At 43.4% G+C, this 24,194-nt stretch overlaps 1 protein-coding gene across 1 annotated transcript; it reads right to left on the reverse strand.

Annotated features, from left to right (window-relative positions):
- Nucleotides 1-20,482, reverse strand: LOC142662033 (nucleobindin-2-like). The gene is made up of 13 exons (XM_075839857.1): nucleotides 20,344-20,482; nucleotides 13,391-13,508; nucleotides 12,477-12,584; nucleotides 11,834-11,966; nucleotides 11,246-11,349; nucleotides 8,775-8,960; nucleotides 8,332-8,422; nucleotides 7,757-7,815; nucleotides 6,993-7,085; nucleotides 5,226-5,315; nucleotides 4,281-4,451; nucleotides 3,423-3,534; nucleotides 1-2,781 (listed from the first exon to the last, which is right to left on the reverse strand). The coding sequence occupies exons 2-13, from the start codon at nucleotides 13,496-13,498 to the stop codon at nucleotides 2,615-2,617; spliced, it is 1,422 nt and encodes a 473-aa protein (XP_075695972.1). The 5' UTR covers nucleotides 13,499-13,508; nucleotides 20,344-20,482; the 3' UTR covers nucleotides 1-2,614.
- Nucleotides 20,483-24,194: the final 3,712 nt, after the last annotated feature.

The raw sequence follows: 24,194 nt of genomic DNA on the forward strand, positions 1-24,194 counted from the left end.
TGGCAATAAAAAAAGATTTATTGAGGTTCATCTCTGTCAGTAATGATGTGGAGGATGCCAACGACCGTTTCACGCTACAAGCGATTCGTCAAGGCTCCCGTTGCGGGGATCCACAAAGGAAACCTCAGACGGAACCCTGGAACAGAAAGCCAACGCTGATGTGAACAGGTCCTAAGCTATATTTTACCTAAACATGGATCCAACATGTGAGACACTAGCTGTGATAACTTCAAGTCCCAGCATGCTCTGTCAGCACAGGCGGTGAGGGCATGCTGGGAGATGTATGCTGTCACCAGTACAAATCATCCACATAGCTTAACGGTTGGGAGGAAAAAAAAATAATAAAAAATACTAAGACGAACCAGTGCTGTACAGCTCTGATACCTAAAAAGTATGGTGACCTCTGGTGTATACGGAGATGGTGTTTTCACAAATGGAAGGAAAACCAATACACTGTGTTATGCCTAGTGCAGGCCTCAGGGGGCAGAGTCTGGCAAGATTTCTCTCTTTGGGCATAACACAGCGGGCCTCACTTCTCAAAACTGGCCTTGCTGCCTGTAACAACCAATTACAGTGCAGCTTTCAGTTTTGTAAAGCAATTTTTAAAAAAAATTAAAGCTGAGCACTGATTGGTTGCTACAACAGCAGGACCAGTTTTCCTGTTAGGCTCCATGCACACTGCTGTGCCCGTAATCACTGCCCACATTTTCGGGTCATGCTCCCATACAAAGTATGGGCGAACAGCCCATGAAATGCAAAAGATCGGACATGTTCCATAATTTTCATAACATTTCTACGGCACGGACACCGATACGGAAAGGTGTCCGCAGCTAATAGAACTGAATTGGTCCGCAATTACAGACAATTTTACAGTCGTGTGCAAGGGGGCCTAAGACGGTGTATCAATTTAGCCAGGTAGATAACCATAAAATATATCCTTATAGAACTGCTGCTCTTTATCACATAATTAACAAGATGTAATTAATTTGCATATGATAAACAGTGTCGACATTTCCAACATTATTTTTATTAAGTGAAAAAAAACCTCATTTGAGATAATAGCTTAATTACTTGTATTCAGACACTGCAAATCTCTCCGCTGCTATGACCCAGCGCCCAAAAAAGTTACTGCTGGGACCGTACCTGGAGGAAATATCCAGTCATCAGCCTCTATGGCGTTCAAAGGAACAGATTTTTCAATGTGGAGTAAGTGAGAAGCCATTGAAAGAGGAAAAGTGTCATGTGTTGTGTAGATCTTTCAATCATTTTGTCTTCTAAAAGTGGAGTAAATATAGGACAGGTCAGTCCTGGAGCAGAGCTAGAAGTACCTGTGGCTGCTCACTTCTGAAGGGACCCTGTCACGTTGAAAACGCAGGCAGCATGTCATGGAGCCGAAGAAGCGGACACGATTGATATATCATTTTGTGGGAAAAGGCTTAGTAGAACTTGTCATTTATTCGTTTAGATCGCATCTCCTATGCTTAGGTGTCTAGTGGGCGGTCTACTCCGTAACTGACACAGGAAAGGTTGTCGATCACCAAGTGAGACCGCCCACTGGACTCCTAAAGCCCAGAGAGATGCAGGATTTAGATCTATAAATGATAAGTTATACGGAATCCTTTTCCTACAAAATTATATATCAATCTGCTCGGCTCTTCCTTCTCAATAACATGCTGCCTGTAGATCGGACTGCATTTTCAACATGACCGGTTCCCTTTAACAGTTGTGATATAATAGGCATTAGTAATATGGCTGCTGACGGACCCTGGGTGGAACTAGCTCAGGCCACGTGTGCCACCAGAGAGGCCTGTGAAGTGCTAAAAACAAAGTGGGTGGATCTTAATAGCGCTGCCTGCGTCACTGGAGAAGGGCCAATAGGAATGTTTCAACACTGCGAGAGGCTTTTTTTTTTACGTAAAATGTTTCGGGCTAAAATTTGCCCCAATGTGCCTTCCACAATGGGAAAAAGAGTAAAATATAAACGGCAGAAAGTGATTGGTAGACTTATAGCTGCAGCTGGTCAGCATTTACTTTATTATTAGGTGCCAAACTACAAGACATACGAGGGCCTGGCGCTCCATGGGTTCATTAGCTAGCTCACAGGGTTCTGGGGGGAGGTAGAGGGCAACTATTGTATTACTCCAACAGATGGCGGATCAACCCTACAACGCCCTGCCCTACCCCACAATTTCTCCTGGCGCTGGCACTTTCAGGACACAGTTAAAAAAGGAAAAATGAAAAGCGCAGAATTACATGTCTAGATAAGGATTACTACATCTCTGCTAGAGGAGACGCGCAAATACATTATATACTCCTGATTTGCAGATATGGCATTCCCTAACATGATAAAACCAGAAAAAGGGTAAGACCTACTGAACTTCCCACAGTCTTTTACTTTATCATTATTTTTCTTTTGTTTCTTTTTTAAGTTTGTTTTTTGAAAACAAGAAGCCTAATTCCCAATGTGAGAGATTTACCCAGAGGTCAATTGCACATCCCTAGACTTAAAAATTCAGGAGAACAGAGGGAAACAGAGTGGAGACACCATGATGGACTTGACCAATCCTTGTTCCCCTGCCGCATTCTCCTCCTTTGGGTGTCTAATTTTCTACTGTTAGACTTGCTGAACGTGATGTTCCTGGGAAGGTTCTGAATCTTTCTTTTCTAGGTGGGCTGCGTCTCCTGGGGGTCCTGGATGAACCTCTCCTGGGGGTCCAGGATGAACATCTCCTGGGGGTCCAGGATGAACATCTGATCCATGGTGGGGTTCCGCTTGTTTTGCTGTAAAGATAGATTACATAGGTCATGTACGTAGGTGATGTACCCTTTATATCCTTCCCGCTTGCAAGGACACTTTATGGCTGCGGAGAGGACGTTGCTCATCTAACCTTTCTGTATCGGGCAGGAAGGACACTGACTGCGCTATGGCTATTCTTGGCTTATAGTATCTGAAGTAAACTCAGTTCTAAACACCATTCCGTTACAAAAATAAGAAATAGTCCGCTTTCCTATTTAATCATTTAGAACTGTGAGAAGACTACTCCGTGCAAACGAGTGCCAAATCGATGATCCAACACGTCAGTCATTATCTCCATTCACAAGGAGAAGTCGTTGGTAACGTATGGGGAGGAATGATCGTTACTACAATCGTTCGTCTCCATGCGTTTGTATAATGACGGCAGCACATCTCCCTGTTTACACGGGATATGCTGCCGACTAGCGACCATTTCATTAGCTGGTCTTTGCCGTTTACTCTGGTCAATCAGGAACAATATAACATTCGTTTGATCGCTCGTTTGCCCGATCATTTGTGGGGGGGAGGGGGGGGGGTCGACACCACTCATCTAGAATAGTAGAATGAACTAGGTCGACCTTTGTGATTTTTCAATCCTGCCATGTAGCAATATAAAAAAGGTTCCTACCTTGCTCAACCTCTCCTTCCGGTACTTGATTCTCAAACTTCAGTTCCCCATTGGGGCCAGCAGCAGGTGCTTCAGCCTGCTGGGATTTCTTGTGCTCCATCTGAATTACAGCCTAAAAAAAAACCAACGTATTTCTAATTGTACATTATCACCAGTAAAGTGTACATCCAAATCCACCCTAAAAAGTACATTAAATGTAGAAAAGAACTATGCATGTAGATTAGGGGCACTGGCACAGGTCAAATTCAAATAAGGAGATTATCTGACCGTTCAGAGATGTGCTGCTGACAAACCACCATTTTTATGGCAGCATAAAAGATCCGATCAGCTGTCGAACAAGCGTTTGCTTATTCGTCGGCTGTTGGCTGCCACATTTACATGGGTCAGTGATCGGGAACGAGCGTTCGAGTGAGCGTTCATTCTCCCAATCATCAGCCAGTGTAAAAGGGTCTTCAGTGGTGAGTATACCTTAGACACCCTATGACGGTCAATTCCAGATTGCATTTACACTCAACAGAAGCCCCCCAGTCATACCTGTGATCTGTGCTGTATGCAAGCAAATCAGCTGTTCATGCCCTCTTGGCAAAACAGTAACCAGATTTCTGAATGGATCTATTCCGGAGGAAGTTACCACCACAGGAGATCTCTTAGCGCATCTGATTGGCCGAGGAGGCTCAGAAGAGCTAGTTTATATACAGCACATGAGATCAATTGGATAGTGGATCAGATGATAGGGGAGCATTTGGTGTGTGTAGATGCACCCATGTACTTTACCTTAGTAGGCATCTCATAGATGCTTTAATACTGGGGGCTCGGTCTGGTGACGGACGCCCTTTAACACATGACCTCCACACTGACCTGCTGATACTCCTTTTTCTGAGCATCCAACTCCATCTGCCTCTGCTGCAGGACTTCATGCTCTTTCCGCAGCTCCTCTGCACGCTGATTTAAGGCAGCTTCCTGGGCAGCCAGTTCTTGTTCAAATCTGCGCAGCTCCTCTTCTGTATAAATCTGAGCTTCATCTACAGTCTGAAAAGAAAGGAAAATGGTCAGTGGAGCAATTTTTGCTATAAACGTAATACATAAAAAAAAAAAAATTGGGGTCCACAATGCCACAAAACTGAACCAATAACGTAGAACATGAATATAAATGTAAAGTGTCATGACCAATTGATGGCTCTCTGTAATGCCCCAAATAAATAATCTTAAAGGGACAGGTCCTTTAAGATTAGGGTATAACATGGATGTCCTAATTATGCTGAACTAGTGACTGCAATGGTGTTCACTAAATGGCCTTTTCCAAAGTGCCAATGAGGGGACCCGAAATATCACTTCACCATACCAGTCAGTAGAGCCAAGAGTGCCCGAATGACAGCTCTGACTCATTACGTGCAGGGCAAGTCCTATTCCTTTCAGGCGTTGAGGAGGTGTTGGGAGAGGAAATGTCTTCCCCCACCATTTTCAGGACAATTTCACGGGCACAACTGCAGCTACTAGTTCAGCTACCATAGGGCATCGTAGGGATGCGCTAATCTGAGGCTTGGTTAAAGGTTCCCTTTAAAAAAATCATTGTCATTAATGGACTTTGACCAAAGTGATTTGCCATCAATGTCAGTCACTCTAGTCCATGGACTGTATCTGGTATTGCAGTTCAGCCCTATACACTTAAATGGGGTTGGACTGCAATACCAGAAACAACCTATAAACAAGTGTGGCGCAGTTTTTGAAACTATAAATAAAAATGCATTTTTTTTTTCTAATTCTAGACAACTCCTTTAAGAACACAAAATTTAGATTCCTCACCTCCCATCCACCGGCCTCATTAAACTCCTTCCTCTCTGTAGATTTCAAGAACTCTTCCAGCGTCACCAAGCGATCATGATTTGCATCCACCTAAAAAGGAGCAACTCCAAGTTAGAACTATTTCCTCAAGCTACAGTTATATTAAAATATATATGATGCCAAATAGAGTGAATAAAAATTATTTTATTTGGCTGAATTAATATGAAATGCAGGCTTATCCATGAAATCCATTACTGCGGGCAGCGATTAGCTGCTGCAGTCACGCGTCCATACAAGACTTCTGCTGCTGAACATGACACGGCCGGGAACCATGGCACCATAGAACGGCAATGGCGTGAAATTCAAACCAGCAGAAAACCCCTTTAAATGTACATGAAGAAGCTCCCGGGGCATACGCTGACCCAATACATAGGGGCCCATTGACGAAGTATGTCAAGAGTGCTTTTGCCATACGTCGGAGTGGTGTCTGCCGGTAACCAGTTTTTTTTAACTTATGGAATAGCAGAGTCGACTAAGCTATTCACTACAGAGGCATTCTGAAAAAACTATACCGCGTCATATACATTCGTGAATCTGTGGGCTATGCCTGCCACTGTATACCTATATCGTGGCACAAGTCAGAGACTTCTGTTTAAGGTATACGTCTGGTTCATTTCCAGATATATACTTCTGATGCAGTGTGAACAGAGCCTTATAATTAATTCTAAATGATCCTCTCTGATATTATTATTGAAGAACAATTATAAAATCAATATAAAAAAAAACCTGCATTTTTTTTTAGGGCAATGGCAAAAATTGTGTGGGTGGGGGTTGTTCCGTAAGACAATCTTTCTACATCAACACAATTTTCTGGGTTTATGCAAATAAAATTTAAACGTAGCAGTTAAAGTTCTGCACATTTCTAATATACTTTGTGTTTCAATTTCTCAACATCTCTACTTCCGGTCAGTGAATGGGAACTTCCTTATCTATATTCAGAGGCTGACCACCTGTACAGTCCTAATACATCTCACAGCTGAGAGTTTGCTACAATTGCATTCAGTCTTGGACACCAGGGTGATATATTTTACCTACAGTGACAAATTGCATTAAACCATCAAGACAGGAGAGATTTATTCACCCTAGACTGGATAAAACTGTAACAAAAACTCAGCAGTAAGAAGTATTCGGTGCGTACAGGATTTTCAGCCTCTGGATGGAAACGGAATGAATATGAACGTTTCTGACAGCAAATCAAGACCATGAAAGTATATAAGAAAGTTGTATATCTTTTCATCACTGCCATTATTACCTAAAATCCCTCTAATGGGACCTGCCCGCTCCTGACGTGTTTTAGTAAATGCTTGCATAACCCATAAAACAATGCTGGAGCATCTTTTTTTTTTTTTTTTAAAGAATTCTGGTCTAAGTAATACTTTTCCACTGTTATTCCTCCTGAAAATGCAGGACTACATTGGCGACAGGGTGTTGCCTTTCCCCTTGTCAATGGCGCATGTCCCTACAAACATTGACCAATCAGTGCCGACAATGTCAGACTGTGTAGGGCCACACCCTACTGACAAGGGGGAGGGAACACCCAGTTGTCAATTTAGTTAGATATTTCCAGGAAGAATAACAGAGGAACAGCAGAATGCAGAGTTCTAAGAAAAGACACTCCAGTATTGTTAGATTATGGGGAACAGACATATCCTGAACTATATGTGGGTTTTTCAGTAATAATCTGGTCTCGTCGCCATCCCTTGGTTAGAAGATTTAAACCCGCCGTACGTTTTTCATGACGTGCTCTCTCATACGCAGCCTCTCTTCTTCCATCTCCATCATGTCATCTTCTTCATTCTTCGGGTCATAGACTTTCTCCAGCTAAAAGCAGACCACAACATTTTATCAAAATTACTTCCAAATACAAAACAAAGTTAAATAAATCTAGTGAAGCAAACAGCAGAGATCATGGTCTACTTCACTACTAGTATATATTGTCTGTAGTCTACTAGGATTGCACAGCAAAGGGGTTTTAAGCGATCCAAATGGCCGAACGCTGGGTCAGGAGTCCTGGCTTCAGGAGTCCTGGCTCTCTGCCTGTAACCCGGAGCCAGGCCTGAAGCGGTGACCGGGAGAGGAGGGAGATACCAGCCCCAGACTACAGGCTGCTCCCTAAGAGGCTTACACCTTCAGAAAACAGGTGAGTACCTGCTGGAGGGTCTGCAATCCTGGAGAGAGTGTCTTGATCCACTAGACAATCCCATCCGGAGGACAGGGAACCTGACTGGGTGTGTGGAGAGGGGTGTCCTTTTATATATCGTCAGGCTTCCTGTCCAGCGAATGGGATGTCTCTCCAGGGGTGCAGTCATAGGGTGAAAGGGTAAAGTTTTTGTTTTTTTCCTCTCACAGAAAGAGCGCCCCTTCTGTCCACGGGCTGTACGTGGTATTGCAGAACACGATTCACGTGCCTTAAATCTGTACATGTAGAAAAACCTGTGTACAATTTAGAATTCTATTCATACATCAATTTAAGCACGAATATGTGCGTTTACCTCCTTTGTAAACAGTGCTTCCAACTCTTGCTCATCCAGAACGCTATCTCCATTCGTATCTGAAAGACAGATCGATTATGAGAATATGGAATTCCATGTAAGGTATTGGTCTTGTACTGTATACGGATTAAACACTGCAGAACATGGACTACACGTAGGGGCACTTTTACACCGGCCAATATGGGCCGTGCGATGAATGCCGATCAACGAGAAAGCTCATTGATCGGCACTCATTTGCTCCTTTCACAAAGAGCTAAGTATAGGGACAAGCGATCGGTACTAGGATCGCTTGTCCCCATGCATTACCATCACATCGGCAGAACGTCTCCCCATTTCCACAGGGTGATGTGCTGCCGACAGCAATAATATTTTGTGCAGCATAAACTATAGATAGAATAGCATTTGCTCGTTCATCAGCTGATCGTTGCCCTGTTTACACAGGGCAATGATCAGGAACGAACGCTCATATGAATGTTTGTTTGCCCAATCATTGGCCCGTGTAAAAGGGCCTGAACTGTGAAGGAACGCACACTTTAGCTTCTTCACACATGAGAGTGTAAGAAGACTATATTTACCATGTAATTTGAAGAACGTTTTTGGGTTGAAGTCGTTGGGGTCAAGGCCATCGGTCTCCTCCCAGACTTCTTTCAGTTGATCTTTACTTCCCTAAAGATAAAAAGGGACCAGGTTATAACGTGAACAAATGAAGAGAATCTGACGGGGTATGGGGAGATACTAGTTGAAGTTAAAGACCTGAATGAACTGGAGAAGTTGACAATCTGACTTAAACAGGTTGTCTGGGTTTAGAACAGCACCACTCTTGTCCATAGGCGGTGTCTAGTATTGCAGCTCATTCTCATTTAAGTGAATGGGGATGAGCTGCAATAACAGGCACAGCCAAAGACAAGAGCGACGCTATTTCTGGGCACAATTCCTTCAAAGGAAACTCTTCTGACCTTTCTTCCACTGCAGAAATACAGATCACACGTCTACATGGCCTACGATGAACGGCACTTACTGGTACATTAACTTTAGGGTGTTCCTTGTGCTTTTTCTTCATTTCTTCATAGTGCGTTTCCTCCATTCTCCGTTTATCCTCATCCAGGGACTTCAGATATTCCCGTCTCTCGTGTTCCTTCATCATCTCGTAACGTTTGAACTCCTCATGCCGTTCAGCATCGTAATTCTCCAGATCCTTGGTGGCCTAAGGAAAGTAGGAGGGGTTAGCGTCACAATCTGCAGTTTCACAGTATGTACTGCTCTCTTCTAATGGGGGTACTCTGATCTTTTCGCTATATGTCTCCATTCCTCTCTTCACATTGTCCTCGTCACAAGCTGCCCTGTTCTTTGATCATTAATAATTTTTCCTTAGGAACCAGCAGAATAAATTTTTCTAGAGTTTTGCTAATGAATTTGCTATGAAGATGGTGCACTATTTCTTTAATACAGAGAACTCTTAGGGTATGTGCACACACACTAATTACGTCCGTAATATACGGACGTATTTCGGCTGCAAGTCCCGGACCGAACACAGTGCAGGGAGCCGGGCTCCAAGCATCATACTTATGTACGATGCTAGGAGTCCCTGCCTCGCTGCAGGACAACTGTCACGTACTGAAAACATGATTACACTACGGGACAGTTGTCCTGCAGAGAGGCAGGGACTCCTAGCGTCGTATATAAGTATGATGCTAGGAGCCCGGCTCCCTGCACTGTGTTCGGTCCGGTACTTGCGGCCGAAATACGTCCGTCAATTACGGACGTAATTAGTGTGTGTGCACATATCCTTAGGCACTGTTCACACCTGCGATGGGGGTTTCCGTTGTTCTGCTCCGTCAGAGCAGCAGAACAAAGGAAAATCGGGAGCGACAATTCTGTTGCACCACGGATACCACCGGCAGCCGATAGAACCCATTGACTTTAATGGGTTCCGTCTGCTTGCCGTAAGGGTGTCCGTGGTTTCACCAGAAACAATAGTGCAGCATGCTGGTAATCTTGGCTGGATCTGTGACGGAGCCCCCTAACGGAGTCCTTGCGGGACACCCAAAACGATCTCCACCCGGGAAACCTTAGGATCTCAAAGGTGCTGAGTGTGCGAGGAGGACAGCCATTTTCTAGAAGACCATTGTACTGTACAGACTGTCTGTCACCGGAAAGCTCCAGCGTAAAGTGTACATATATGGACATATATGAACTTCCAGACGTATACATTTAACGAAATGCCATTACAGCGCCATCCAGAACCCATAGGCTATTGTGGCATCCGTTAAGCATATATGTTTTTTTATTGGACCCCGCGAGATGGAATAGCATAGTTTAATACACTATTACATACTTATTAAGACTTGAAGTATCTTAGGCCAGTCTAAGTAATGGATGAAGTTGGAATATTCTGTACCTTTTTATAAATTTAGCACATTTTGAACGGTCTGAAGTCAGAAGATAAAGTCTACACCCGCTATGAGCGGTAAATTTGCGCTATATGCCCCCCCTCCTTTTTTTAATAAACGTGGCTTAAACTGGATCTCCTTGGAGACCACGCACATTTCTCTTGTCACTTTCCAAACGTAAAAATTCGTATAAATTCTTAAAAATTTGTTGAACGGCACCGTCTGCAACTTTTTTTTGCCGCATTTTAAGCCAAAATCTGTCGTGAACTGCTTAGTATATGTGAGTCAATGCATGCATTTGTTCTTCAGTTTTTTTTATTGCTGGGTTTAGTGTTCCTTACAGTAAAAATGAATAGGTCAATAAAGAGTTAAATTAGTGGGAGCTGATCACCACCACACAACAGTAGTAACTGCGCTGTACACAACTTCCTCTGTCAGATTATCTAGTCATCTAGGTGGCACAACATCAGAAAAGAGCAGCTGTTGGCACATCAGTGTGACATTTCCGGGTAAGCAGATGCCTTGTACAGTGGGCATGATACCTGGCAATCCCAACATGCTATGGATCAGATAAGTACAGTAACCTATAGACTCACTTGTGCTTATCTGAAGGGATCTACTCAACCTGCGAAACAAGTCAGCATGATGGAGATGGAAGCTGGGAATACAGCGCAAATATCAGAATCTTAATGCAACGGTCTCAGTCCAGGAAATATGAAGACAATGGGGCAGATGTAGTAATGCAGTTGGACGGTGTAAACTTAGAACCGGCAGTCAGAAGATGCGCCAAATTCACCACAGTGACGAATGCTGTATGATAAATTTGGCACGTCTTACTTGACCTGCTAGACACTTTTCCTTTGGTTTGGCTTAGTTTGCGACAGAATTTTATGCCAGTTTTTCTGGAGCACAATGGCGCAACGTTAGCCATGCCCTTTCCCGGTAAGATGCGCCCCTTTTTCAAAACACGTTTTAGAAGTGTCTAGATAGGTGCAAACATCTAGTTTGACAAGAAATATGCCAAATTTTGGTGCAATTTACAACATATTCCGGCTGCCCCAAAATAAGTCCTTAAAAAACGTCCAAATCTCCTACTTACAGCCTGAATGAGCAGTTCCAAATCCCGTGCCTCAAACGTATGCTGGTTCTGAGGGTCCAAATGCTCAAACTGTTTCAGCAACGCAACGTGGTCAATTTGTACATCTAGGAAACATAAATCAGAGACATTTTTAAAAAGCACAATAATATGGTATATCCACAGGATACACCATAAATGTCTGATATATGTGGACAGACCTATGACAACTACAATATGAACCCAATTGTCATGGGAAGGTTAAATCAATATTGGCTGCAAGATAATAAATACATATATTTTGTCCTTTAATGAAGGGCAGTACACTCTATAGGCCTTAGAGTATAAATATGTATATATATATATATATATATATATATATATATATATATATATATAAAACTTTGTGGATAGATTTGATTAGAAATTTCCTATAACATAATTTTGTGACTACAGCTCCTATGTGTCTCCATGGCAACAGACTACAAACAAACTGCGTAGTCTGATCCTGCAGTCATACTCCTTTTCAATGGGTTCTCTACTATTTGCGGACTTCTGCAAAGACTGAACACTGAAGAATCAGAATACTCAAGGTTCATTTCATTCACTCACTTTCCTCCATGGTCGCATCCATTTTTGCCTTGATCAGCATTCGCAGCCTGGACACCTCCTGCCTCTTCAGCTCATCCAGCTTTGTCCTCACATGGTGGCTCACAAAATCTAGCTCCTTGCTGAGCTTACCACTCTGAAAAAAGGAGTGGAAAAAAAACAAAAAACATAGATGGTAACTACATAAAAATATGTATACAACCAGTTCACCTCATTCCTTAGATTTTCCAGTCTGATTCTGGGTTGGAGATAAGCGGGGCCTTGTGGTGTCTGCGGCCGCTGATCCGCAGAGTCAAATGAGAAAATTAATAGAAAAATCAGATGTTTTCCATTCCAAGATCTTTAAGCTCTTTTAGCAGATAATTGTTTTATCTATAGTCAGTTTGAGACAAGATGTCCAGTCTAGAGCATGAAGATACCAGGAATATTTCCGGGGCTGCTCTTATCTTCACTACACTGATGGTTTTCAGCGTTGACCTAAACCAAAGTCCATGATCGTCTGATAATTATTATGTTCCTATGTAAAAACTATGTACTTTGCTCTTCCATGTAGCCAAAACCAACACACTAAAAAGCAAACACATCATGAAGAGATAAGCTGCGGACACAGGCCTGACATATCACATGTTCAGTTACAGGAGATTACCTTGATGTCGTCTGCGTTGGCAGCCTGAAGCTTCTCACGGAAATGGCTGTCGGTTTCCAGCACATCAATCACTTCTCGCAGGTAGCGATCATAGTACAGGCCAGTATCCTAGGATAGAATTCAACATGAGATGGTCAATGACCCACAGCTGCTAATATTACCCTATACGTGCCCAAAAATACAGCCTCGCTTTATAGATGACCGATCACACTCTCCTGACCGTAAAACTCTTGCATCTTTTCTTAGAACTGAGTGCCATTCCTCTGTTATTCCTCCTTGAAATAAATGAATGAATGGATACCCCTAATCAATAGGGTACATTCCAATACAATGAGACTGTCCAATCAGTGCCCCTACTGCCAAGGATGGTAACGCCCAGTTGTCAATTTATTCATACATTTCCAGGAGGAAAGCAGAGGAACAGCATATTGCAGTTTTAAGAAAATATGCTGCAAAATTGTCATATCATGGGGTATACATTTACTAAAAAAGACACGTCAGGACAGACGACAGGTCCTCTAAGTGCATGAAGCTGGCGCTCGTCCTGTTCAAACATGAGGATGAATTTGCTTGTCCATAGCCCGAAATAAATGTTTCTGAAATTGGAAACAAATCAATGTCATGGTTATTTCCAGGACCATGAAGAAATCTGGATTTGACACCGTAATATAATTTAGTCTAATAACAGAACAGATGTGCTGCCCGTCCCAGTGGCAGTAAGTCGTCCCGGTAATGGCGTGATTGGCATCAGTCTGATTTCAGCAGGCATGGTAATCGTATTTGATGGGACTTGTACATGACACAAAGCAAGAAGGATCGTCTCTCTCTCTCTGGAGCGTCTGAAGTTACTGGTCACATATCCGCCAGACAATATATTACACAACCCAGGAGAACTGCCGTAACAGAGCACTTACCGCAGGTTCTGCCGGAGGCTCCGCTTCTTTCTTCGGCGGTGCCCGGTCTATCGGTACAGCCAAGCCAAGCCCTAGAAAGGTGCATAGCAGAAGGAGCTGGATCTTCATCCTTACGGTGCTGCAAAGCAACAATAGAAAAAAAGACATAGATATACAATGTATCCTTAAAAAACAGCCTACGGCGTATGTATATGTAGAAGGAATGCCGGGCGTGCAGTGGAGATAAGTGGTCGCCGGACACATCTATAGCCACTTATCGTAAAAAAAACACAACTAAATTAGTGTACAGATTAAGATCATTCCTGTTATATTTTCGGAGCAGACACTACGGGCAAAACTACACGATCCTTAGCGGTCACCCTAGGGTTCGTTGTGACTTGATGGAATATTGTAAGACCTACCATTACTTGACCTCTGTAGAGGTCACTGAATGTCAAGTCTCGCCCACATCTGAAGTGGGCGATAACTCTAGATGTTCTCATACATTTCCATCAATGATTTGCATTTTTATCTTCACGGAACAGGAGTATGCGGAACGTTGCTTGTGTGGTTGTGTGGACATGTCCTGCCACGTCTCTGTCTTACACTTTGGTTTCATCATGCTCTGGAGAGGAGTCATTTTTGCAGGGGAAATTACGCTCATCTGTTCCACCGCTGTTAACTAAATCAGTTTGGCATTTCAAAGTGGGGAGGAATCTAAAGAATCCAATTCTTTTTTTTTTTTTTAAACACATTTTTATTGCTTTTCATAGCTCTGCATATTTATACAAAATGAAATAACGCCAGAATGGCACATGAGAAAATGCATTATACAGTCACACAGTTATACATTGTACAATAGATACAGCGTTACATATAAATCTCAATACAGGCGACGTACCAGAGTGCAAAGAGCCATATAACAAAATAACCAATTAAACCAACCCCCACCCCGCAAAGCTCAAGGACTGATAGTATTTATATCAAATTGCGTTTTTGAGAAACAATCAGATCTCATTTTCTAGATCAGGTACCCCCACTAAGCATTGTATACCTCTTCTCCATTTGTTTCTAAGAATTTCCAACGACCCAGCGTACCGGCAATGTCCCTAGTCAAGTACCAGGACGTGTAATGAAAAGGAGCCATCAACTCCGTAATTTCGTTTTGTTGGAAAGGTTTACAAATAAAAAATTTCCATTTCTGGAAGAACGGTGGGGCTTTAGTTTACTTCCAGCCTGTCCATAAGGATATATTTTTTTATTTGTATTGTAAGTTCGGTAAGTGTGGGAATGTGAGATGTGAGCCAGTAAGCATCGTATAGCTACCAACAAAACCACGTGTAGGGATTGCCGAGAACATGAAGAGTCAGGAAGTATATGGAATAAAGGGGTAACGGATCCAGGGGAAATGATATCTCCCAAGTATCCACTATAAAATTTAATAGGTCTACCCAATACGGTACCAGTTTAGGGCATCTCCATAACCCGTGAATAAGGTCTGTTTTGGGGGTGTTGCATCTTGGGCAAGCCACCCACATATCTGGGGCATTAGAGTGTGGGGTATATCAAAACCATAAATGTCCCTATGAAGGAATTTGAAGTGAGTTTCCCTCCATTGCTCATTTATGGCCGCCTTTCTCACCCCTGTTGTGTCAGATCAGGGTCTGGGGACCCTCTGTTCCAAGCCTGGAACATTAATGAAGAGGTAGATTTCGCCTGCCTTTCTCTCAGCTTGCTATAAAGAAGTGGTAGGGAGGATTCGGAAGGCGGCGTGGCAATTAAAGAATCAATTGGATTCTCAACACACTCCGGTGATATGTGGTGGAGTAACGATCTCAGGGCCTGTTCACATCACCGTCGGCCTTCCGTTGAGGAGTTCCGTCAGAGGTTTCTATTCAGTCGACTGCGCTATTGATTCGTTCAAAACGACGGAACCCTGCCACAACGGTGACAGACGGAAACCATTAGCTAGGTTTCCGTCACCATTGAGTTCAATGGAAGCAGAGGTTTCCGTTTGCCTTTCCGCTGAGGGGTTAACCCGCCGGAAACCTCAAGACGGAACCCCTCAACGGAAAGCGACGGTGATGTGAACACAGCCGTAAGAAAGAACGAAGCGGACAATAAGCCAGATAATGGTGTGATGGGACATGAAACGTAGATAGAATTTCCTGAAAAGTCATGAAACGATCTTCAGATGGGAGTAGAATGTGTCGGAGTTGGAAAATGCCCAAGATGCGCCAGCTTTGAAAGTGAGGATTCTCTCTCCCCTGGGGGAAGCCTCGAGGACCCCAAAGATTCATGTGTTTAGATATACGTTGAGGGAGCTTGAAAGAGGACGACCTAAAAGATTTCCAAGCCATAATAGTATCGCGTAATAAAACTGTGTCTCACATTTGAAGGGAGGGTTCCAAAAGCGGTATGTAATGGGGGCGATGTATCTAAAGGATACACTAAGGAATAATTGGAGTAGAAATTAGAGTTATCCAATTATTCTTTTTATTTTCCGTAGTTAAGGAAGAAATAAAAAGGCAACCAGTGGTAATAAAAAGGAACAAAGTCAACATGCAATATGGGGAGGAGGTTCAGACAAATATTTATTCTGGAATTAAGCGCCACCACAGGTGTTTGGCAGCCACATCTCAAGTAAAAATTACCATATGTGCACCAAACGTGGAGGTTAGGGCTGGGCAATTAATCAAATTAATATTATTAAATTGCTAATAGCGCCACTCAAGATTCTGTTTTACTACAGAATTTTATCACATTAACTTACGGGTTACATTCAAGAGGGAGATGCGCTGCATCGCAGGGAGCACAGAGGCCCCCGCACCTCCAAACACCCACTTTCAGCCCCTTCCCCACAGCAGCGGTGTGACAGCTATATGATTAAAATCAAGAATTCTCCAAAAGCTTGAAAACAATCAAGACTTTATTTTTAGGCCATTTTACCCAGTCCTAATAGAGGTGTTGGGACAGACAGCCATCTAATGCCAGCTGCACGCCGCTCCACTGTAACATTACATGCTAGCCATTGAAATAAATAGCCATCCATGTAATGCATGGGTACGCCAGGTCCACCAAAGCGTTCTGGCACATAGAGGGTGGTTCCAGATGGGGGACCCCCTCTATGACATCTATATGCCCTAATAAGGCATATGTACAGGGGTTCTTGCTGTAAAACACCCGCTTTAACTCAAAATGCCCTCATAGGGTATTTGATAATGGTTTTATTTTCTAAATTAGATAAACCCTTCCCTTGAAGTTTCAGATCCATCCAAGTAGCTGTAATAGGTTATTAGAAATTTGAAACAATGTTGTCGTTTTTTAGGTAGAATTGTCCTCAAGCGGTAGATTTCATGGTTCGTTCTTGTATCTAATAATTTGCAGCACAGGTTATACAGGTCCCGGAGAGGCAAGTAAGAATACGAGCGGACCAACAGGTTTGAAGAAGGGCAAATAAATTGCAATTCAGAAGGGGACATAAAATCCAGGAAATTTACGAATCATTGGACTAGTAATGTAATTTAGGAGGCTGCGGCTTCATGGTGACTTTTGTTGAGAGATATTCTCTTTGTAGCCACTTTGACTAATAGATTAGGGGACTAAGTGGGAACTCCCCTCTATTAACCCCTTAGTGACCACTAATACGCCTTTTTACGTGATTCACTACTGGGCTTTAGGCTAGGCTGACGCCTTTTCACGTCAGCCTAGTCTAAGTCCTGTACGGGTCTCCCGTGCAGGCAGGAGCCGGGGCTCTGCTGTCTGATGACAGCTGAGCTCCTGCTCCAACGCCCGCGATCGAAGTTTACTTCGATCGCGGCCGTTTAACCCGTTAAATGCCGCCGTCAATAGCGACCGCGGCATTTAACTTTGTTTACAGAGGGAGTGAGCTCCCTCTCTCACCCATCGGCGGCCCGCGAATGCAATCGCGGGTCTCCGATGGGGTGTCATGGCAGCCGGGGGACTGATAAAAGCCCCCAGGTCTGCCCTGGACATATGCCTGTTAGGACGCGCCAGAGGCACGTCCTAACAGATTGCCTGTCAGATTTACACTGACAGGCAATAATGCTCTGGTATACGAAGTATACCAGAGCATTATAGCAGCGATCGGAACATCGCACAGTAAAGTCCCCTAGTGGGACTAATAAAATAAGTCATCAAAGTGAAATAAATATTATTAATAAAAAGTACAGTAAAAAAAAAAAAAAAGTGGTTTTATTTAGTAAAAGTGTAAAAAAAAAAAAAAAAGTACACATATGTGGTATCGCCGCGACCGTAATGACTCCATTAATAAAGTTAATATGTAATTTAAACCGCAAAGTGAACACCGTAAAAAAAAAATGCCAAAAACTATGGCGAAATTGCAATTTTTTTCCATTGCCCCCCAAAAAAGTCATAATAAAAATGAATCAATAAGTCCCACGCACCCCAAAACAGTACCATTCAAAACTACGTCTTGTCCCGCAGAAAACAAGCCCAAAAAATCACTACATTGATGGAAAAATAAAAAAATTACGGCTCTTGGAAAGCGACGATGCAAAAACAAATAATTTTAGTTCAAAAGTGTTTTTATTGTGCAAAAGTCGTAAAACATAAAAAAACCTCCACATATGTGGTATCGCCGTAATCGTACCGACCCATAGAATAAAGGTCACATGTTAATTACGTCGCACAGTGAACGGCGTCAATTTAAAAACGCATAGAACAATGGCGGAATTTCAGTTTTTTTTTATAATCCCCCCCAAAAAGGTTAATAAAAGTTAATATAAAAATTATATGTACCCAAAAATGGTGCTATTAAAAAGTACAACTAATCCCGCAAAAAACAAGCCCTCATACAGCTATGTAGACGAAAAAATAAAAACGTTATAGCGCTTTGAATGCGACTATAGAAAAACGAATAAAATGGCTTGGTCATTAAGGCCTAAAATGGGCTGGTCACTAAGGGGTTAAAGGAGTTTTCCAATCTCGGACATTTATGGCATGATTTGCCATAAATGTCCAATACATGCGGGTCCCACACTTATTTCTAGACCCCCGTCCATCTTTTGCTTAAGTCCCTGGTCCCTGAGTTATGAGGTGGCTGGGAGTACAGAACCATTCAAGCTCGCTGTGCTACACGGTTTCCACAAATCCCATTCATTTCTATGGGATTTCCAGAAACAGCGCAGTATAACACACTCGGCTGCTTCCAGAAAACCCGGCCGCCTCGTAACAGTGGCAGAATGGGGTTCAGGGTGCCCAGTTATAGAGACAGGTGCAGGTCCCAGAGGTGGGATACACATATATCGGTCATTTATGGCATATCCTGTTGATATGCCATAAATGTCTGAGATGGGAATAACTCTGTAAGTCAGAATTCCCTTATAGGGTATTTGATGATGGATTTCCTAAACCACACAACCCCTTTAACTTGTGGTCCCTCATCGATTTATTCTTCAACATGTCTCTATGACATACGACACTCAGTAAGAGGGAGTTATAGGGTTGAGAAAGCTTCCATTCAATGCTTCCCCTTTAAAGGGTTAAATAATATAGTATTTATTTTGGAACGTTTTCTTTCTTGCTTTCCTCTGCCGGTATCTGTAACCATTTGTCCTTAAAGGGGTTGTCTGTGTTTTGTAAGTAACATTAACCCCTATTTATATGCCCTATTAAAGCATATGGGCTTCATGGGTTGGGGGGGGGGGGGCGGGTGTTCCCTTTCTGTGTGCCAGGACGGAGAATCCCTCCATAAGAGCGGCTCCCGCATATAATGCTTCATCTCCCCTGTAGCAGCCGCAGACACCAAAATAATGCACTGAATTTACTGCTGAAGGAGGAGACGGTCCCTCTTCAAAGTTTAGCTATGGCTCTATGGTCACATTTTACGGCCCTGGCCTGGACACGGATCTATGGTTTAATAAGCTGTACACTTTTATTAGCTGAATACAATCAGGACAGGTATTCAGCTTCTGGATGTAAACAAGAATGTTTCCATCTACTGACAGCAAGCAGAGGTCTTAACAATGGTGAGGACTTGAAACAGAAAAGTATAGGAGAAAGTTCCTTCGATGCTGGACCAACACGCAGGGCTCTCTAGGACAAGGAGGACGGACACGTAAAACAACGTGGACGGATGTGGCCGTAGCAGGAGAGTTCACAGACTTACAGGCAAAAGAATTTGGCAGATAACTGCGAATGTGTGCACACAAAAAAAAACACCTCATCCTGTTTGGAAAACCCTGCCTGTAACTCAATATAGCACTAACATGAGAATCATATCGAGATTTCTAGTCATGGAAATCTCCCTGTATGCCACTGGCAGCCCTGGCCAAATGCCACGGTGGACAATGCACCCAATAACTTTCCAATGTACCGAGCTTATTCTATTGTCTACAACATCTAGTCTGTGACCATGGGGCCTTAGGCACAAGCGTAACTACCTGCTGTGGGGTCCAGCAGCTAAGGGGACCCCCTTCACTAAGAAGAGAGGTGCAGCACTGTGGATGATGGAGGGGGCAAGGGGACAGGCCCCATGATTACTAGTCACATTCCACGTCTTAGGTCTTCTAGTCAGAGACCCCTCAACAATAACCTCAATGTCAGAAGATGATTTTCCCCTTTAATTAAAGGGCCACCACAGACTTGTATACATACTTTTTTATGACGTCATACTGTGTGACCACTCCTGCATGACCACATCATATTAGCCATTCTCCCAGTACAAGGAGCTCATCTTATCAAATATAATCATATAAAAGACATGGAAATAAGTGATTATATATAATGATGGAGATCTAGGCATCCTCATTCATAATCTCAGTGTGATAAGAACACTCCCTCCCCCATCACAACAGAATCCCATTCAAACCTTGACAAGTGACGTGTTAAGTGACACCATTATGTCTCCACATACCTTCCCAGTCCAGAGAAGACTAATAATCCCCCATCCCCCTCATCGCACAGTTCTACGGTCCCCTGAAAAGCCATACCTTTCCCGGACTTCGCTGACCGGCGTCTTAGCAGGTGAAACGCAGTCCCCGCCTGTGATGAGATCTGTACAGGTTCCACGACACCCTTCCGGCTAGTGACGTACCAACAACAGAACACCAACCCACCAGAAACATGGCGCAGCGTCGCTGGTCTATGACGCTACCATCGCACACAGAACGCTAGCCCACCAAAACATGGCTCCGTGTCGAGGTTCTATGGCGTTTCAACCTACCGCCGTACGTTACCATAGGAACTGCTTGCTTTGAACGAAAAGTCTCATAGGACAAACTTCTTTTACAAGCGTTTTAGTTTTCTGTTTTCTCTGTTGTTGTAATTTGCTATGAACAATTAAAAAGATAAATGTTCCAATAAACAAATTATTCCATATAGTTGTTTTTTTTTTTTATAATTCTACAGTGACATTTTATAATAAATAGCCTAAATGTTGGTGGATTCAGCGGGACAGTCGCAGATTTTGGGGTTGCTCTGCTGTCCTGGTGTTATGTCCCACACTCCCAGTGTCAACTGTATCTGCGTCCTCAGAACGCAGATACAGTTGCACACAATGCTGAAGCAGGGAACCGTCAGTTCCATTAGTACGGAGGACTCCCTGGGCACAGCGCTACTTTAAACGCTGAGCCCGGGGAAGCCCTTGACATCACTGTCCATATATGGACAGTGACGTCAGTTGCTCCTCCTGGAACGGAATCCCTGCCAGATTGTTGCCGACGCTGTGGCCGGGGACTCCGCCTATAGAGGGAATCCCTGATGTCACTGTCCATATATGGACAGTGAAGTCAGGGGCTCCTCTTGGAGCGGAATCCCTGGCCAGAGCGTGACAGATGCTATGGCCGGGGATTCCGCTCATAGAGGGAATCCCTGACCTCACTGTCCATATAGTGATAACAGGGGCTCCTCTTGGGGCGGAATCTCCGGCCACAGCATGGCCGATGCTCTAGGTGCAGAATCCCCAGCCAGAGCAAGTACCAATGGCTACAGGGGGAGGGATAGCGCTATCTACAAGGCGGGTGACACTATCTTTAAGGGGGCATGGCACTGTCGGTCTACATGGGAACTGCGGCGCTATCCATGTGGGCACTAGAACTAAGGGCAGCTAAGAGGGCATTATACTTTATGGGGGCAGCTAAGGCGGCATTATACTGTATGGGGGAAGCTATAGTGCATCATACTGTATGGGGCAGCTAAAGGGGCATTATACTGTATGGGTGAATTATGTTGTATGGGGAAGCTATAGGGGCATTATAGTGTATGGGCAGCTAAGGAGGCATTATAGTGTATCATGGCAGCTATGGGGGCATTATACTGTATGGGGTAAGCTACAGGGGCATTATACTGTATGGGGCAGCTAAAGGGGCATTATACTGTATGAGGCAGCTAAAGGGGCATTATACTGTATGGAGGCAGCTATGGGGGCATTATACTGTATGGGGGAAGCTACATCGGCATTATACTGTATGGGCAGCTGTGGGGGCATTATAGCGTATGGTGGCAGCTAAGGGAGCATTATGCTGTATGAGGGCAGCAATGGGGCATTATACAGTATGAGGGCAGCTATGAGGGCACTATACTTGGGTCAACTATGGGGGCATTATGCTGTATGGGTCAGCTATGGGGGCATTATACTGTATGGGGAAAGCTATGGGGGCATTATACTGTATGTGGCATCTGTGTGGGCATTATACTGCAAGGGGGCATCTGTATGGGCATTATACTGCATGGGGGCATCTGTGTGGGAATCATACTGTTTTGGGGCATCTGTGTTGGCTTTATACTGTATGGGTGCATCTATGGGGGCATTATACTGTATGGGGACAGCTATAAGGCATTATACTGTATGGGGCAACCTAAAGGGGCATTATACTGTATGGGGGAATTATGCTGTATGGGGAAGCTATAGGGGCATTATACTGTATGGGCAGCTGTGGGGCATTATACTGTATGAGCAGCTATGGGGGCATTATACTGTATGGGTCAGCTATGGGGGCATTATGCTGTATGGGGAGCTATGGGGCATTATACTGTATGGGGGAAGCTATGGGGGCATTATACTGTATGGGGGCATTATACTGTATGGAGCATCTGTGTGGGCATTATACTGCATCGGTTGTCCCTCTTTGCGTTACTTGAAAGTTGGGAGGTATGTATGACACAATAAATAAAAGTAGGAATGTCAGCTCACCCTCCCAGGTGCACGAAGAAAATAGCGATCTCTACGCCACAGGACCAATATTCAGGAGGAAAAGATCAGCACTCCTTGTGGAATTTGAAAATAAATCTTCTTTATTTTAAATAGCCAGCGGAAAAACTGAAAGACGAAGTGGACAAATTACATAAAGCGTCTGTCCCCTCTGACGCGTTTCTAGCTCTCACGATTTTATAGTGCTCTCTTATGGTCACCACCTCGCACCGGTATGTTAACCCTTTCAATTCCTGAAAACTGAAAGCTGCTGATATTCCCTTGATGTATATGGCTAAAGTGTTTAGAAGGATTTCTAACTTCAAGATTGGTGGCTCCATTGTGATGTTCTCTTATTCTGACCATAAGAGGGCGACTTGTGCACCCAAAGTAGGATAAATCACAGAGTGTGCAGTTTATTTGATATATCACATGTCGTGTGTTGCAGTTGATGAATTGTTTTATTTTAGGTATAGTTCCATCAAAGGCCGAACTTACTTCTTTAATTTGATGTACATAGTTGCAACACATACATATATTTGCTCCACAAGGGAAAAAACCTTTAGGCTGGGTTCACACGACCTATTTTAAGACGTAATGGAGGCTCCAATACGTCGGCAAACATCTGCCCATTACTTTCAATGGGCTTTACGATGTTCTGTGCCGACGACCTGTCATTTTACGCGTCGCTGTCAAAAGACGGCTCGTAAAATTACAGCCTCGTCAAAAGAAGTGCAGGACACTTCTTGGGACGTTTTTGGAGCCGTTTTCTCATAGACTCCAATGAAAACAGCTCCAAAAACGGCCGTAGAAAACGCAGCGAAAAACGCGAGTTGCTCAGAAAACGTCTGAAAATCAGGGGCTGTTTTCCCTTGAAAACAGCTCCGTATTTTGAGACGTTTTTGACTCTACGTGTGAACATACCCTTAGACGACAACCATGTGTTTTGTTTGAATGAAAAAAAAACATTGCGAGGTGGTGACCATAGGAGAGCACTATTAAATCGTGAGGGATACTAGATTCTCATGTTGAATACTATAGTCCATAAGGGTATGTGCACACGATAGCAGGCATTTACGTCTGAAAAGACAGACTGTTTTCAGGAGAAAACAGCTGCCTCGTTTCAGACGTAAATGCTCCTCCTCGCATTTTGCGGGGCTTCTCTGACAGCCGTAAATTTTGAGCTGTGCTTCATTGAGTTCAATGAAGAACGACTCAAATTACGTCTGAAAGAAGTGTCCTGTATATAATGTATATAAGTGTCCTGCATATAATGTATATAAGTGTCCTGCATATAATGTATATAAGTGTTATGGAATAAATATATGTATAATGTATCTGGGACCTCAATGAGTGCAATGCTGAAGAGAAGAACATGTATTAGAATATATGTTAGGTATTATTGAAAGGTAATGGAATAGATTTGCAGACATTCTGTAGATAGTAGAAATTGGGGCCCTACAAGGACTTACGAGACACAAAGGAGTCTGTTTATATGATGTTTGAGTTTCACAGCCAAGATAGATAAGGACCAGACACCAGATTAACAACTAGATATAAGAACAATGTACATTGTGACATAAATCACAAGGGAAGAAACCACAAGAATGTAAATGATTAATGTGTGTCTGCACGTACTCATGTGATATTTTT

The sequence above is a fragment of the Rhinoderma darwinii genome, chromosome 10 (assembly GCF_050947455.1).
Source record: "Rhinoderma darwinii isolate aRhiDar2 chromosome 10, aRhiDar2.hap1, whole genome shotgun sequence".
NCBI classification, from domain to species: domain Eukaryota; kingdom Metazoa; phylum Chordata; class Amphibia; order Anura; family Rhinodermatidae; genus Rhinoderma; species Rhinoderma darwinii.